This window comes from Gopherus evgoodei, chromosome 23 (assembly GCF_007399415.2).
Source record: "Gopherus evgoodei ecotype Sinaloan lineage chromosome 23, rGopEvg1_v1.p, whole genome shotgun sequence".
NCBI lineage: Eukaryota > Metazoa > Chordata > Testudines > Testudinidae > Gopherus > Gopherus evgoodei.
The window spans coordinates 7,105,892-7,123,257 of NC_044344.1; the positions used below are offsets into that span (position 1 = coordinate 7,105,892).

A 17,366-nucleotide genomic window follows, 5' to 3' on the forward strand; every position below is an offset into this window, starting at 1 on the left:
AGTTTTCCCCAAGTTTTCTCTTCTTCCTACTCCCAGGATGTCAGGAAGTATGTGTGAAATTACAGTTAGACTACAACCATCAGGGCATGTTCTGGGAAAACTTGGTTATGTCCCAAAGGCAGAAATCAAGATGAAGGCAAAAGGTCATCGTCCCGATTCAGAACCAAATGTGGTGCAATCATTGCCCGATTCCAAGACATTGCTGCACCTCAAAAGAAGCTCATCTTCTGCCAGCAGTAAATTACCACCCAGGCAATTTGGAGCATGTTCAACTTCCAGGCAAAGATTGCAACGGGCACTGGAGTCTTCCAGTCCTGAGATCATTCATCCAGGAGGCCAGCCCCACACAGTAACTGCAGGCCGGATCCTTGGCTGGTAATTTGGCATAGCCAGGGTGGAAAATAAATTTCTTTACCCTCTATGCAGGGGAAATGGCATCTCCGGGTTTGAACTGTAGCCTTTTGCGATTGCAAAGCACTGTCTATTTGCATTGCAAAAGGCCTTGCTTTCATAATGCTATCGCGTATTTTGGCAGATTTCGCTGCTTGTAGCTGAAATTGCCTGGAATCTACCGCAGAGCCCCAATTGTTTGATTCTGTCATCTCTTTATAAATAGGTTTGTCAGGTTGTGTTAAGTGTTTTATAAGCTACCTGCCGGTCATGGTATTCAGTATACAGGAGGCACAGCGTTCTCCGTGTAGAACTGCCAAACTCCTTTTGGGAAATTATATCTCGTCTAGGAAAGCAACAGTTTTGGCTTTATTAGAGTTTTATATTAATGCTGGAGGGGAAGAGGAATTGTCTATACAATAGTTGCCTTGTTTTTTCATATGTATAAGAAATGAAAAAAAAAAACACCAGATCATTTTCCCCTTAAAAAATGGGTTGGTCTGAAATACACACACTCCCTTTCACCAGTTGAATCAGTGGGACTTTGTCTTTGCTAATAATAGGCTAAATTGTGTTTTTTCCCATGAGCCCCCCAGCACTGTCTGTCTGTCAGAGTCTGGCTACTACCAGATAAAAAGGGTGTTCTTAACCCAGGTGAGCTAATTCAGGTTAAAATAGCAGTGAAAACTGCGAAGCAGCTTTTAGCTCATCTTGGCAACTCAAATTTAATCGCAGGCAGCCTGGTACAAAAATTGATTTCACGCCATATAGAGGAAGAATTTTTAGAATGTTTGTTTCTATTCCAGGATTCAGTTTGGTTACATGTGAAACTGCGATTTCATATCTGAGCAACATAACAAATACATAGGCCCTGATGCTGCAAAAATTAGCCCACATGCTTAACTTTATGCACCATGTCCCTTCAGCAGTCTGTCCCTGTTAGGCAAATCACTTGAACATAGGCCTAATTTTAGGCATGCGCTTAAGTCAATAGGACCTAAGCACATGCTTGGCTGCACTGCCCTGCTGGATGACCCTGGACAAGTGATGTCACTGGCCCATACCTCAGTTTTCCTGTCTGTAAAATGGGGTTAATGATGCTGATCTCTTTTATAAAGTGCTTGGAGATCTACTGATGGAAAACATAAGAGCTAGATACTATTATTAAGCGTATGCTTAAATGCTTTGCTGTATCTGAGGCCTGGGAGTAGTTCCACTGAAGTCTATGGGGCTACTTAGCTACTCTGTGCTAAAGATTAGCATGCAGCATGTGAATCTTTCCAGGTTTAAGGTCATCTTCTGAATTTTCACACTGAAAATGCTGCTTAGCACTGGCAGCAGATTTTTTTTCTTTATATTAAAATGGCCATTTTGGTTTTGTCTTTTCATGGGAATATGAAATGTAAGATAAACATTCCCTTGTTTGTTTGCCTGCTGCTAAAATGTCATCTTCCTCTTTAAAAAATTGTGTAGATTTTCTATTTCAATAAAAATACACTCCTCCTTAATGACCACATGTGCATATTAATTTATTCGGTCCCTCTCGGGGGTGAAAATGCCCATTCTTTGGGGGAGGGAGAGGGGAGATTAGGACAATAGATTTGATCACAAGATAGGGCCCAGCTATACAGCGAATCAGATCTTCCCGCTCTGTAAATGCAGCCCCCCTCACTTTGCCAACTCTCATCCTTTTTACTCCTTGTTATGCATCATTTCAGGCATCTGTCACCCATGTATCTATAGACAAAAAATAAAATTCTAGGATATTAAAAAAAAAAATTCAAATGACCTCCATCCCCTTCTCCTTTCACCAGTGTTATGGCATTGATTTCAGTACCTCAGATGCCCCCTAGAATGAAATTTTTGCCCTGTCCTAGCAAAGTATTGTTCCCCGCACTCCTCCCACCTTACTAATAATAGGTGACTCAACCACTACTGAATTAATGATATAAATCCAATTCAAATAGAACCCCGGGCATTCTCGCCACCCAGGGCCTGCTTTTTATGTTTGGGTGAGTAAAAGACCGGGGGTCAACAACAGAAATGAGGAGGAAGTGAGTGTGCGGGAGGAATTGTGGCAGGGCTTTTATTATTATTTGTGTCACCAGGGCAGCTATTAACCCCGGACATGGCAGGAGGTGCTGTGGGAACACAGAACTGACCCCAAAGAGCTGGGGCTGGTGGGATGGGCCAGACACTTTGCTTGGTTGTTGATATTTCTCTCCCTTTGCCAAGTGGAAGCTATTCCCCAGTGAAAGGAGGGGTGGGTGTATCTCTTGAAAGGAAAACAATGAAGCTGACCTGATGGGACAACAGGCCTGCAAATGAAATTAACCTAGTTCACAGACTACACAGGGCCCGATCCTGCCTGCACTGGGTGGGGGAGACAACCAGCCACGTGACTTTGATGGAAGCTGGATGGGGACCCTGAAAAGCACCTCTCTGTGCCTTAAATCTTTGTCCCTCCTGCAATGAGCAGAAGTGGAAGTAACTGTCCTAGATTACCACTGATCTCACAGGGAGGGAACAGGGAACACAGGCTCAAGACACCCCCCCTCCAGGGCCAAACTCCACTTCCCCTCCTCAGAAAAAAATGTACTTCCGTCCTCTTCATTTGGGGTTGAATTCCGCTGCGTGCCAGAGCCGGGATGGGACAGAGGAGAACCCGGTCCCTGGGTGAATGGGATTTTATGCTGCTAGCGCCCGGTGTCTTGTCCTATCGGCCAAGGTGGAAAGAGTCGGGGGGGTCTTTTTGTCCCTAGTTTAGACGGCGCGTAGCGACAGGACTGGGTTACTAGAAGGGGTCCTGTGTGTGTGTCTGTGCAGAAGTCTCGTGTATAAACAGCGCGTGAGTGTCTACATAGCCGTCTCTGCGCGTTTCCTATGAATCCCCCCCTCCTGGAGTTTCTGCCCCTTAGAGGTGCAAGGGGGGGGGGAATCTTTGTTTCAAACTGGGGGGGGGGCATTTGGAAAGGATGAAAACCTGTAATTTAAAACCCTGCTAAAAAAAGCGAAGGACTCGACATGCCTGGCAAACTGGGGGCCCGTCACCAAACAAACCACTCGTGCTCGTGGTTCATGGTAACAAGGGGCGCGGTTTTGCACCGACTTAAAGGGGTGGGGTGCAGAGAAATCCACATCGATGCCTGGTGGCAAGGGCCAGCGGGCATCTCAGGACTGAATTTGCGTGTCATTAGCCTGGAGAGAGGTGTCTCTACGTCACTAAACTCCGTATTTAAGACACCGCGGACGTTTCACTTCCGGGATGCCAAGAGGGAAGCGATCAAACAAAATAGACCTGGAGGGGGGTGTCAAGCACTAATAACCCAGTGCAGTCCAATTAATTAAATTAGGCAAAAGAATCCACAAAGCCGCTGCGGGGCACTGAATGCCACAGGAGAATTCTTAGAGAGGCAGCTTGGAAGCAATCCAGCTCGGGCGAATTCGGATGAGCTCCGTTTAGACAGGGGAGAGAGAAAAAAGGAAGACCGCTCGCTGCTGACTAGACCTTATCCCGCTCTTCTTGGGTGTCTGTTCTGGCCCGTGGCTTGTTCGGTCCAGGTGACCCAGGCCCGCAGCCTCTGACCTATGGGAGATTCGTCTGACTTGGAGGATACAGGTAAACCCTGCCAGGCACCGAAGTGAGGCTCCGGTCCTAGCAGGGCTCCAGAGGGGCCGCTTGTGTTTTCCTCTCGCCCCATAGATTGCAAAAGAGGAAGTATTTGAAGCTCAATGATCTAGCTCTCTGGGCCACATTCCCTTTCTCCCGCCTCAGCCTAAAGGCTGAAGCTTCCCTGACAGGAGACTCTGCGCTGCCCAAGAAGGAAATCCTGCGCGGGGCTTGGTCTGGGGGTAAGGACCACCCTGGAGGGTTATAATGCAGGCCCAGCTACCGCTGGGGAAGCGGAAGGGTTCAAAGAGGCCTGAGTCCCATCTCCATCCTTGGATGCCTGTCAAAGAGCTTGTCTCCCCCATGCAATGCAGGGTGCTGGTAGGGAAGCCTGGAGGACTTAAGGTTCCGCACAGAACCTGTCACAGCGGGGTCTGATCCCGGACTGGGTCGCCCAGTCCCCAGCGCCAGGCCAATAATCAAGAGGAGCGATGTAGCGCAGCCCTTAATAATGCCATTAATACACCTTCGTTAAGTCCCACCCAAGGGCCTTATACCCGAAAGGCGCAAGAGCTCCACTTTTCTCTGGTCGGTTTTGGAGACAATTTGCTGGGACGTGGTTTTGTTACATTGAAAGTGGACGGTTCGATACCCTCCCAAGGAAAAAGTCTCGCCATGTGTTTTCTTTGTATCTACACATGAAACCTACCAACGGAGCATCCCCAAAGCCTTCCTCGGGGGGTGATGGGCGTGTGCCAAGCGCTGCCCTGGATGGGTTGACAGGATGCAGAATCTCGCTTCAAACCAGCTTCAGCCGTGCCTGGAGTTGGAAGGTGCGGGCTCACCTGGGCCATGTAATCGTGGTAGGAGCAGCTCCCTCTACGTCTCGTCTGCCCTACAAATCCCCTCCTTAAACACTAGCGCAGGGGAGCTGGACATACTATGAGCGGGGAATCCTGTTTGCATCAACCTCCGTTCCTGCTTGCCAAGCGGAGTGTAAACCCGGAGAAAGAAAACCGAATCCTCTCTGGCTCTCCTGTAGCACCGCACGTGAGGGGAGGAGGGGTGTGTGTGTGGGGGGATTGTTCTTTTGAAGGAAACTTCTTCCAAAAACGAAAGCCCGAAAGAAAAGGGGGGGAAAGGCTTTTGCAAGAACCAGCTTGGAAGCTCCAGGATTAAACAGCTGATTCGCAATCCACGTTCATTTCAGCGGCGGATGGGGCGGCATCTCTGCCAGTTTCGCTGGGGCTTTTTGGCTCTGAAGGGAGGGAACGGGTCCCACTTTGCAGATGTCAGCAAACGCCCTTTGCGCCGGCCTGAGCCCCTGCAGAGACAGGGCCCGACTCCTCATTGCTGTACGCGCCGCCTGGGCACTCACACCTGTTGAGTGGTTTCTGCCAGAGTGAAGCCTGATTCTCAGAGCAGGTGTTCTCCGGTGATCACTAACCAACAGTGTCCCCTCCTTTCCTTGTACCCCGTAGTCATCTCTTGTCTTTGTGAGGCCGGCCTGTGCTTTGTACAGCTCCTAGCAGCTTGGGTCCTGCTCCATGATTGGGGCTCCTCCGTGCTATACGTAGGAACAGATTCACAATGTTTTATTAAAGCTAATGTTAAAATTCTCTAATGCGCAGATTAAGGAAGGAGTGTCTGTGCATCTACAGCTCCAGCCACTTTTTCTATAAAGGTTTGTTGGACAGTTCTGATGAACTGATCCATGCCAGGCATCTAGGGGCCCGGTCTCCTTCTTCTGCCTCGTTTGGGTCAAGGCGGTGCTGGGGGGAGGATGTCCTACCCCCGCCCCCTCCACCGCTCCCTTTTGATTTGCTGTTTTGGTTTTCGTGGGAGCTGGCTGAGATTTTTTTTTTCAAATATTTGGACTTTTTAAACCTCTTTTTTTAAAAAAAAAAATCTCAGCTGAACACCTGTTCACCAAAATTCTTGCTCCGCCAATGACCTCATGGGGCTCAGTCCGGCGTCACTTGCCCCGGTGTAAATCCGTGGGGGTTGGGGGGGGACAGGGGTGGAAAGCCAGCATGAGCTCCGGAGGGTGCCCCAGGGGATTCCCTGAGCCCTGCCCCCTGCGCGCTCTCCTACGGGGGATCACGGTTTCTTCACCCTGCCTTGCTCTCTCTGCCCCCCGGGGAGCTTTCTGTTCTCCTGTTGACAAACATTTATGCTAAACTCCCCCCATGGCCCAAACCTGTTGCTCCAGTGCCTCCCCTCCCCCCAGTCCCAGGGCCTGGCTGGCAGGAAGGCAGCTGCCATTAGCCCGCCTGCATGTTAATTACCCCCGTGATGAGGGGCTGCCCTCGGGCTCCGTGACGTCCCTGGCCGCCTGGGCCAATCGGGGAGGCCCGGGGCGGGGCGGGGAGGGAGCAGAGGGAACCCCCGGGGCGGGCTCTAGGCAGGAGGTTGGGCTGCGGGGGCGGGGGGTCTGCGCGGAGCGGTTCCCGGCAGCCTGGGCCGGGGCAGGAGAGGAGCAAAGCGCTAGGGACCGGCAGGCAGCAGCCTGGCCCCAGCCCCAGCCATGGCTCGCCCCAGCAGCCACCGCCACCCGTCTGGTTGCTAGCCCCGTCCCGGTCGGGTTGCGCGCCCGGGCCTGGGCTCTGCGCTCCATGATGACTATGAGCTCCCTGGCCGAGAGCCTGCTGGGGCCGGACCCCTCCAAATCCGCTTTCCTGGAGTTCGGGCACAACCACCCCCCCTCGCCCCAGGCGCCGCCGCCCTCCCCCAGCCTGGCTCCTGGCCACTACCCCCTCTCCGGCTTGCACGGCTCTGGCCACGACGGGGGCCCCTTTGCACCCTACGGACGGTCCGTGGCTTACCCTTACCCCGGCTCTGCTGGCGGCACCCACCACCCGCACCATCTCCACGGCAGCCCGTACCTGGCCTACCAGCAGCCGGCCAGCGTCCTGGGGCACCGGGGCAGACTGGAGGAGACAGGTAAGGGGGTGCCCGGCTGTGCCTGTGTGTCAGACATCCGCTATCCCAGCCCAGTCCCTCTTTGTGTCTGTGTGTCTGTGTGTGTGTGTGTGTGTGTGTGTGTGTGTGTGTGTGTGTGTGTGTGGAGGGGGGTCCTGCTAGCCTTCCGCGCCCAGCCACTAGCCACCTCTGCGTGCCCCTAGCCCCTTGCGAGTGCCCGCCCGCTGTCCACCCGCAGGCCCGAGCGCCGGTTCTCTCTGGCCCGGTCTAGAATCCAGCCCTTTGCCGGAAGAGGTCTGTTCCCACTATTGCAAACAACCCCCCCCCAAAGTCTCCGGCAAGTCCTCCGACCCAAGCATCGGACCGAGAGGCGAATCTCAGCTCAGAGTCTGGAGTTGAAAGTAGCCTTCCCCTGGCTTCTGACCTCCCTCTGGGCTTGGATCAGAGCTCCTAGATTAGTTCTCTCTTTAACTAGTGCTCCAGACCTACCATAGCTTCCTTTTGCGATTTTTAACCCCCCCCCAGTTAAGGGAATATTTTTAAGGGAACAAAATAATAATTTTAACAAAACCGAGATGCTTCCTCCCCCCTCAAAGAAACAAACAAAAAAATGACAAGCTCAGTGAAAAGCCTTTACTAGGAAACTGTCTCGTTTGGTTTCTTCATTTATGAAGGACGTCATGATGTGTTCACTTGATACATTTGCAATGCAAACAAGAAGTTTTAGGACAACTGTATGACCCCCCCCGCCCCCGAATGCATTTAGCAACGTGTCTCTCTGCAGCAAGGGAACACTGCTTTGCATTGCAAGGGGCTTTGGCATCTCTCCTGAGATTCTGGGTTGCCGAAGATTTGTGTATTTTGTTTTTGTTTGTTTACTTTGGGACATGCAAACATTTTCTTTAAAAAAAAATAAGCGCTGGCTAAAATATCCCCAAAACCTCTCTTCGCTGTTAGATTGGAAACACATGCAACTTTAACAGAAAACATCTCCTATTTGTTTCTGCATTTTATTCTAGATCTGCCATGGACGTGATTTTTTTTTTTTTTTTTTTTTTTGGAAAATAATATCCCTCACTTTTAGGAAGGAAGAACAGTCATCTCGGTTTTTCTGCGCTCCAGGGGTAAAATTCTGGCCCCATTGAACGTCAGTGGATGCCATTGACTTTAATGGGGCCGGGATTTCACTCCAGAACTTTACACACACCCAGACTAACCTGTCATTTACCCTGGTGTATCTGTCAGATTCATCTACAGTGGCCCAGAATTGGAGGCTGACGTACAGTACGAAGAAGAATGCAATTGTTTAGATTGTAACAATTAGCCTGCATGCCACCTTGTTAATATCTTTCATCGCCTGGCTGCAGAGGCGAGGCCTGCATCAGCCATAAAATACATGTAGCGATGTTTAATTTTCATACAACTCTCGCTGGGTGTTTGGAAAAGGCCTGCGCAACCGAGCATGTCCCATTTCATGTATTTATATGATTTAATTCCAATAGCCTTTAATTGGCACCTGTCAAGATTCCAGGGAAGATACACACCGTGTTAATGGCAGATCAACCACATTAGGAAGCTTGCCATAAAGAATCCACTTAAGCACGCCATTGTTCTTCGGTCACATCACTTTTAAAACCTAAGATGTTTACACAGCCTGGTTGGAGCTATTTTAGGCGAGCAGCGAAGTTCTGGGAACTTCAGGGAAGTCGTTTAAAAAACTAATTACATATTTATTACAGGAGGGTAAATGCCGAAATATTTAATCATGGGTAATAGGTTATAAGCAAAGGATTTAAGAGATGCAAAGAGTTGGCAATGGGATATTCCTAATTTTTTTTAAAGTCCTATTTGTAAAAATAAAACAAAAGATTTTAGAGGGACTGTCAGGACGGATTGTTTTTGTAAAGGAAAAACGTGGCGAATTGCATTAAGGATTTTTCCTGTCCCTGTAAGAACGTCTGTAACAAAAAGTTAGTCATGAAAATCATCCGTGCACCAGGAAAAAACCAACCCCAACCAGGAATAACATTCTCAAATGGACGGGCTTTCGCGCGCCTTGCAAAAAGGGGGCACCTCACGGTTCAGCTGCAGACTGTTCCTTCACAGCAGGATACGGTCCTAAGTGTCTGCAGCGCCTAGAGACAGAGCAGCACAAATTCTGCTCCCCCTTTCTGGAGTGACTCCGGATTTACACCAGTTTCACTCGGAGCAGAATTTGGGCCAATGTGTTCACGGTACATTCAGAACTGAGCTTTTGGCTACTCAGAGCCAGCCAGGACAGCAGAGAAGAATCTCCCTGTGGAACAGAACGATGGAGGTTTTTAATGATGAACAGCGTTGATTATTAATTAGTAGTAGTCGTGTTTTCCCGCGGTGGATTAAAATGAAAGCTCTCTTCTCCTGGAGCCTTCGGATCTAAAACTAAAGTGACTCTGACCCTTTCTACCTTCTTCGAAAACTCCCAGAAACCAAGGAAGGACCAAGGCGTGGGTTTGCGCTGCACAATAGAAGCAAATTTAGATGAATCAATTGCCCATAAATTTCGGGGAGAGGCATAAGACGCTAACTTTGATTCACAAAAACTTTTCCCCCTCTCTTTCTAACCGTGCCCGGGAGCGGGGGGAGTGGCGGCTTGTGGGCTGCTGACTGATGAGATATTTCATGATTCTCTCTGCAAAGAAGAGACGCTGGATTTGCCAGTGTTATGCTAAGTATCAGAGGGGCAGCCCTGTTATTCTGTACCCACAAAAACAAGGAGTCCGGCGGCACCTTAAAGACTAAAAATTATTTGGGCATAAACTTTCCTGGCTTAAAAAAAAAACCCACTTCGTCAAATACATATTATTTCTGATACACCTAATAAAGGAAATCTCAGGCTCTGCGCTATTCAAATTCTGCGTCTACTTGGATCCAAATTTCCTCGCATCTCCTGGGTTTCCACTTAAGTTTCTTTTAAATGTTCAGCTGATTTCCCAGAATCCTAGCTCGGTACTCAGAACGTGTCACAGGTCGATAACAGGTTAGGAACGTGTGTAGATATATATACACCCGCCCAGTTAATGTATTTAACGAGGGATTATTAAACGGACACCTATTAAAAATATTGAATCTATTTTAAAAGGTTAGGCTTCCTGTGGTGGGGAAACAAGAATCTGAACTTTACATTCAGATCCATTGGTCCAAAGAGAGTCAGAAGACAAATCGATTGGCTAAATGTCTTCTGGATCTACATTATTCTAGTGCAAATCCGGATTCACTCCATTGCAGCCTGGGTGACTCCACCTGAATTACTCCGGGTTTAGATCGGTATCATTTAGACCAGAATCTGGCACTTTCACAATAGCACGATTTTAAAGTCCTGCTCGCTTTTGATTTCTACCCTGCAAGCGATTTATTCACGGAAAGAAAAACTAGTAAACGAATTGTCCAAGCAACTCCCCGGCTTTAAAATTAATTTGTACAGGACATTAACAAAACCACTGGCTCAAGGGAAAACGGGCTAACAGGAATTTGCTAATTAGCGTTAAGATTTTGTTAGATTTTACGGCAAACTCTTTTGTTTTGAAATTAAATGATTCCTTAAGGGTGTTTTTTTAAATTGTACTTTACTCTTCTATCGACTCAACGCGCCTTTTCACTTTCCAGTTGCACGTACAGATCTCATCGATTGAAAAAAACAATTGCCAGCAAAATTAATGACAGCGTGTAGCAGCGTTTCGAAGCTCACCGGAGAATGAGAAGTAAATAAGTAGCTCGTTATGTTACAACAAAGTCTTACCCGGCTTTGATGTTCCCCACATACATTTAACAGAGCAAACGGCCCTGCTCTGAATTCTTTCTCTTCAAGCTTCCCAGGGGCTTCAATTTTGCGTGGATAAAAGCTGCCTTCACATTTTGCAAGTTTATATAATCTAACACCACCGCGCAGTTAAAAGCCCGACGTGACGTTTGCAGGGGTGTCTCCAGAACCTGATGATAAAGTAGAAACTGCCCAACCTGAGCGGTGAAACCGAATTAACAAAAGGAAGCGACACAGATCTAGACTGAGCTCCCTGGGGACCGCTCCCGGGATATGTAGCTGGTGCGAATGGTCAGACCGCGGCAGGGTGTAATTAACCGAGCAGATGCTGCTGATAAAGTTAAGCAGGGGCTTAAATCTGTGCAGGCTCGGGGCCTCCCTTGAAGACTCCAAATCGGAAAGAAACCCCAGTTGAAGCGCGATAGGGACTTGGGATATTCTCCGCCACGGCCCCACCCGCTCAACGGGGAATTGGGCGGATAAAGACACCTGAAAATGTCAAGGACGGAGTGGCCGCTCTAGTCTGTGCAGAACGGCTACTGCTTTCATCGTAGAAATCATAATCCGCAGATTGTGATAGGGGGCAGGGGCTTCTACTCTGCAGAAATCATAAATGTCTCCGCATCATTACTGCTAATGAACAGTGGAGGACGGCCTGCTCCGTTGCAGGGGAAAAAAATCGGTTTCTGACTAGGATGTAGGGCTAACAAGTGGCTCAGATTTAGCCTAGAATACTTGCTATCTTTATAGCTTTTGCCTGGGGGTGGGGGGCGTTTCCACGGTCCTGTTTTTTTCCCCTTCCGTTTCCCTGCCCTGCCCGATCGATTTGGATTTTTCACTACAAATTGTGGTGAGAATTTAACCGGTATTTTACATACCCCCTACCCCCAGAGGAGCAGCCTTTGGCTGGAGGATCTTCCTTGGGAACCTGTTCGCAGCCTTCGGCTGGGCTCTGCCCCCTTGGCCCCCCAGCCAGCCGCGGAGGTTCTCCAGGGGGAAGGGGCGCCTCGAACCGTTGAAAGTGAGAGACTTTGTCCAATGCGAGCAGGGGGGCAGCGCAACGCTCCCCCGGCTGAAACTCCCAGTAGCTGTAAAACAATAACAACCACCTTGGCTTCTCTTAGGCCCGATTCCGCTGCACTCCGCGGGCAAAGCGGAGTAAGGGCCGGTTCGGAGCTGTGTAGCAGACTTGGTCCAGTTCTCCGCTGCGTAACAAATAGACCAGAGAGAAACAGACACGAAACCTCTTTTCGTTGTTCTGAGGTCGTTTTGCTGTGTTTAGAAGGGTGATTAGAGGACCCGATCCTGGGCCCAGAGCGTCTTTTGGAGTCAACGAGGGAATCAACCTCTGGCATTTAAATAACGTCCCGTCCCTTATGGGGGTGGCTCATCCCTCGGGTGCTTCCCCTTGGATGGGGCGGGGGTGTTGGCTCTCCTTATCCCCCCCTTTCTCGCCTCTCTGCGCCAGCCTCCCCCCAGCCCCATTCCAGCCCCCCCCAGCCGCTCTCCCTTTATCGAGGCTTTTCATCCACCTGTGGATTTTTTTACAGAGCACGAGAAAACCACCGTGATCGAGAACGGGGAGATCCGCATCAACGGCAAAGGAAAGAAAATCCGCAAGCCCCGCACCATCTACTCCAGCCTGCAGCTCCAGGCGCTCAACCAGCGCTTCCAGCAGACCCAGTACCTCGCCCTCCCGGAACGAGCGGAACTGGCCGCGCAGCTGGGACTGACCCAGACGCAGGTACAGGCTGGGGGGAACCAGGGATGTCGGCTGAGATCCAATCCAACCCCCACTAAGCCCCTGGCAACAGCTGGACTTTCGCCACAGGGCCAGATTCTGCTCTACACCGGAGCGAATCCAGATTGACTTTGAATTTGCAGGGGTGTGACTGGAAGCAGGATCCGGGCCTGTCTCTCTAACATATAACAAAATAGTACGCAGAGTTGCGTTTGCTTTCATTAAGCCACATCTTGTTCTCTGTTCCAGCCATGAACATTCAGAGCGAATCCGGATTTAAGCCTGTGTAGAGCAGAATCTGGCTCCAACTCTCCAATGTATAAGAAATAACAACACACGCAGTTCCTTTCGTTCGCTTTCATTGGGCCACATCCTGCCTCTGTTCTATCCCTGTAAATCAACAGTTAATTCGGATTCATACTTGTTTAGACCAGAATCCGGCCCTGCCTTCTCTCACACATCTCCACATCTGTGTAAATAGATAATTCCAGTATACACAGCTTCACCTGCTTTAGCTAGGCCAAATTCTGCTCTAGACAGGAGTAAATCCGTATTTACTCCGCAGTTGTAGGCGCCTCTCTGAGAGCAGGATCTGGATCGAGGAAAGCCCTGGGAGCCCTGTGGTCTGTTTTGTTACACATCAGAGAACAAGGCCAAATCAGTGACAAGGGTCAGAATCGCTCCTTATTCCGGATTGAGAGCTGGGTGCAGCAGAATCGGGCTCCCCTTCGTCTTTATTGTTTTACAGCTACTGAAAGGAGGAAGTTTAAACCTGACCCGTGCAAATGTGCGTCTGGAGCACTGAGATTTCCCTGTAGGCATTATCTGGGCTCGGGCGCCGGGGGCGGCTCTGTAATCCGTCCAGCCCCGACACGAACGGGGCCGCATCTGTCTCCGTGGGGCTGCACCCTGTGGCACATGGCCGCTGATATCCAGGAGGGCAGGGGGCGAAGCCCCCTTGATCTGCTTTCCAGTTCGGATGGAAAGATCCCGGGATAGATCGAGCTCTGTTCTGCCCCGCTCTCCCTCTGGCTTCCCTGGGGTAAATCGGGGCTGGATTTGGTCTCTTTCTGTGTGTCTGTGTCGATTTGTCCCTAACTCCGGAGCCTTCCCCCCGGCCCCCTTCTGCCGCATGTGGTTCCCATTCGCCCTATTCCTCTGTCTTCAAAGCCCTGCGGAATTGCTCCCGAGCTGAGAGGCATTTCCTTTAATTGTTCTGTTATTTCTCAGCAAGGATGAGCCATGGGGGATGTTTGTCTATTTGAAGTTGACAAACTCTTCTGCGGGGTGGGCGGGGGAGACCCTGCCTGCGAGGGAGCAACAGCCCCCTGTGGAGTGTCTTCTCAGCTCTGTCCCCCAGGACACCCAGCGCTCGGTTGGTTTCGTTTCAAATTCATTTACGTGCGGAAGGAACAAATCAGAGTAGCGTGAAGCCTCGCTTGCCAAGCCCAGTGGTCCCCGGTGCACGTAAACAACAACAAAGAGAAACTAGCACCCCCCCCCATGAGATCGGACCGAATTCTGGCTCTCGGCTGCATGAATTCGGACTCACTCCTTTGCAGCGGAGTGATTCCGGATTTACAGGGATGGAATTTGAGAGCAGAATCTTGGCCGCCTGGCTTAAAAACTAGTTGAGTCGGAAACCGTGGGGAAATTAGCCAATAGGGGCTAGGGGGAGACAGTCGGAAGATTGGATACGGCCTGTCCCCGTCCCTGGGCCCGATCCTCCGCTGGTCCGTGGTTCTGCACGGATGGATGGGAGCGCGGGCAGCGCCTTGCGGGAGCAGAGAGAGACGGGTGACTGGCTTTGAAGAGATAGATGCAGACAGGCAGGCGCGAGGGATCACTCCACAGCCACAGGCAACGAGATTTAATACTACTAATAATAATTAAAAAAAGGAGACAAGTGAGGACCTGCAGAGCCGCGCCGTGTAAAAGGGCTCAGCCATCTGTGCGCTGAGCTGCGTTACGAAATGGGGCTCCCCCCCAGTCAGCTCCCTCTGCTACCGGCCCCCGTGTCTGGCCTAGGCGCAGTGCTCTCACAGTCAAAGCAGAAGCCCTCCCCCCGGGGGGGGGGAAATCCTGCCCCCCCGTGGAGTTTTGCCACTGACTTCAGTGGGGCCCGGATATTTGAAGGCACTTTCCCAAGCATCGCCCCCGACACAGAATCTGGCTCCGGGAGCAGAGCAGGCCGAGGCCCTGGGCAGAGACGCCGCCTAAGATGCGCCTGCAGCGCAGAGTCACCTGTTCATGACGATGGGCCCGATCCTGCTCCTATTTCCCTCCAAGGCCAGAGCCCCCCCCCCGGGGTTTCCGAGCCAGCTGGAGCAGAGTCTTCACCCCCCGGCAAAGGGGGCGTGAGCTTCCCTCACGTCGGGCGGGCTGCCTGGGGGCTGGGGAGCACCCCGAGGTGGGTCGCTCGGTAGCCCGGGTAGCTGGGAGCTCGGGAGAACAGTGTCCGAGGCAGACTCCACGCCGGGCTCCTGCTTTGTACGCCAGAAACCTCACAACCAGGGTGCGCCACGGGGCCCGATCCTCACCCGTCGCAAGTAGCCCCCGCCCCAGGCACTGCAATCAGCTAATACAGCCCCCCCCCCCCAGTCTTTATCTCTCTCTAGCTACTGGGAACCTGCGCTTTAAAATAAAGCGGCGAACTCCCTGGGGCGCGCAGGTACCCTCCTTTTGGAAGCGGAAATCGATTACAAAGCGATAGCGGGGGTGATCTCTCTTCAGACCAGTCTGACCCTGGTCCCCCCCCCACTCCAGTCCCCCCCCGGAGGGTCCAGCTGGAGATCAGAATGTTGAAACCTGGGAGCCTGGGCGCGTTCTACGTGAACACGATGGTGCCGGGGCGCTGGGGGGAGGTCGAAGGGGCTGACTGGGTGGGGAGGGGGTCATTCCCCACAGTGCATTCAGCAGCACGCCTGCAGGCAGAGGCAGGCCGGCAAATGGGCTGCCAACCCATCTCCCCACCCAAGGTAGGCCCCAACTCAGGCGACTCAGGGCTTTGGGGCTCGGTTGTAAGACCAGACGGGGGCAGGGTGTATTTATTTTGGCCTTACAATGGGTGTATATTTCTCTCTCGTATTTGGGGGGTGAGGGGAGACAAGCCGGAGAGATATTGGCAGGGAATCCACACACCTCAGCTCCCCTCCCATTCCAGCTGCTAAATGAGTATACAACGCCCCCCCCACAATACCCTACACTGCCCCCACCCCTTTGTAGATCGGTGACTCTTTCCTCTCCCTTTCGTAGGTCAAGATCTGGTTTCAGAACAAACGCTCCAAGTACAAGAAGATCATGAAACAGGGCTCCAGCGTTCAGGAAGGGGAGCACCTCCACAACCCTGCATCCTTGTCCCCCTGCTCACCCAACTTACCCCCTCTCTGGGACGTTTCCATGGCTGGCAAAGGAGCCCCGATCCCTCCCAGCAGCTACATCAACAGCTTTGGACCTTGGTATCAACCACACCAGCAAGACGCCATGCCGAGACCACAGATGATGTGACAGTGGGGGCTGCCTTGAGCTCTCCTCCCCTCCCACCCCCAGAACAAGGAACGCGAGCCCTCAGCTCCCTGAGGAATTTATGAACCCATCAAGTCTCCGGGAGTTCCGCCGGCCACATGGGAAAATTCTCTAGGCCTTCTCCTGGCAACATGGAACCGCTGTGAGGAGTTGATTCTGACATTTGCATAGAGCAGAGGAGAGCAAAGGAAATGAGGTTATCCCCGCCAGTAAGAAAGAAAACCTACAACTGAAATTGTTCGTGAGTCTGGGGCCATGTTCAGAGACTGACTTTTTTCCCTCCTCTGCTCCTCAGAAATGTAAAGACGGAGGAGGTGATCCTCAATGGGCGTGAATTGGTGGCAAGTCAATGGAACTAGGACAATTTCCATCATCTGACAATCTACCCCCCTCCCCAAATCTCTCCCTCTCTTGGATAAAGACTTTATCGACTGTCCAGTTTTACCCTCCTCCCTTCTGTGTGATGTAGGTAGCTCATTTTATACACCTCGACAGATTTCTATTTGGAAAAGTATATATATATATATATATATGTGTGTGTGTGTGTGTATAAATATCTATATAAACTCTTCCATTCTGCAAAGCCAATGTTCCCTCCATAGTTGAGTGTCTCGCTGTTAATATTTTTCAAGTGCTTTAATACCAGGATTATGTTTACAGACAGTGATTCAGAAGAGTTTGAGGAATGTCACTTCCCTCCAGGCCTTTTATAAAGCATTAATGTTTTTCTTCTTTTCTCATTGAAAGGCAGAAAGAGAACTGGTTCCTGTGCAGTTTCAACCCCCAAACAGGGGGGATTTCTTTCTGGAAGAATTTGTGATTTTGTTTGATACACGTTCTCCACAGTCATGTCATCCTTAATCCCCTCTCGTCGCCCGCGTAAAGCCATATGTTCTCCCCTCCTGGTCTGCAAAGATTTATTTATAAATAACATTTTGTTAAGATGTTGTTTCTCTTTATCGATAGGATGTAGAACTGCAGAGAAATTCCTTTCCTCAAAATTTCTTGTGTATCCCCCCCCCACCTATTTGATAATAGCCATTTCTAATGCCATTTTTTCAACTCTGGTCTAATGAGGGAACAAAATCGGTTTTCGTCTTGTCCCAGTAGGAAAACGGTGAGTAGAAATGTTTTTTTATAACAAAAATTGCTTACAAAAGCCATTGGCAAAGTGGTGCTTAAGGTTGAGAATGTGCTTTAAAGAACAATCGATTGGATTTTTGGTCCGGTCGCTTGGAACAAGGGCCTGCGCGCTGAGAACCTTTGCGCGGGTGCTTAACTTTACTACTGGTCGTTAAATGTAGGCAGGAAGGGGCCGAGATCTGCACAGCCGAACTGGGACGCTCCGAGGCCCATGCTGAAGAACCGGAGGCGCAGAT

At 50.7% G+C, this 17,366-nt stretch overlaps 1 protein-coding gene across 1 annotated transcript; it reads left to right on the forward strand.

Moving 5' to 3' along the window:
- Positions 1-6,514: 6,514 nt before the first annotated feature.
- On the forward strand, positions 6,515-16,822 carry DLX4 (distal-less homeobox 4). Its single transcript, XM_030541384.1, has 3 exons — positions 6,515-6,943; positions 12,272-12,465; positions 15,718-16,822. The coding sequence occupies exons 1-3, from the start codon at positions 6,616-6,618 to the stop codon at positions 15,967-15,969; spliced, it is 774 nt and encodes a 257-aa protein (XP_030397244.1). The 5' UTR covers positions 6,515-6,615; the 3' UTR covers positions 15,970-16,822.
- Positions 16,823-17,366: the final 544 nt, after the last annotated feature.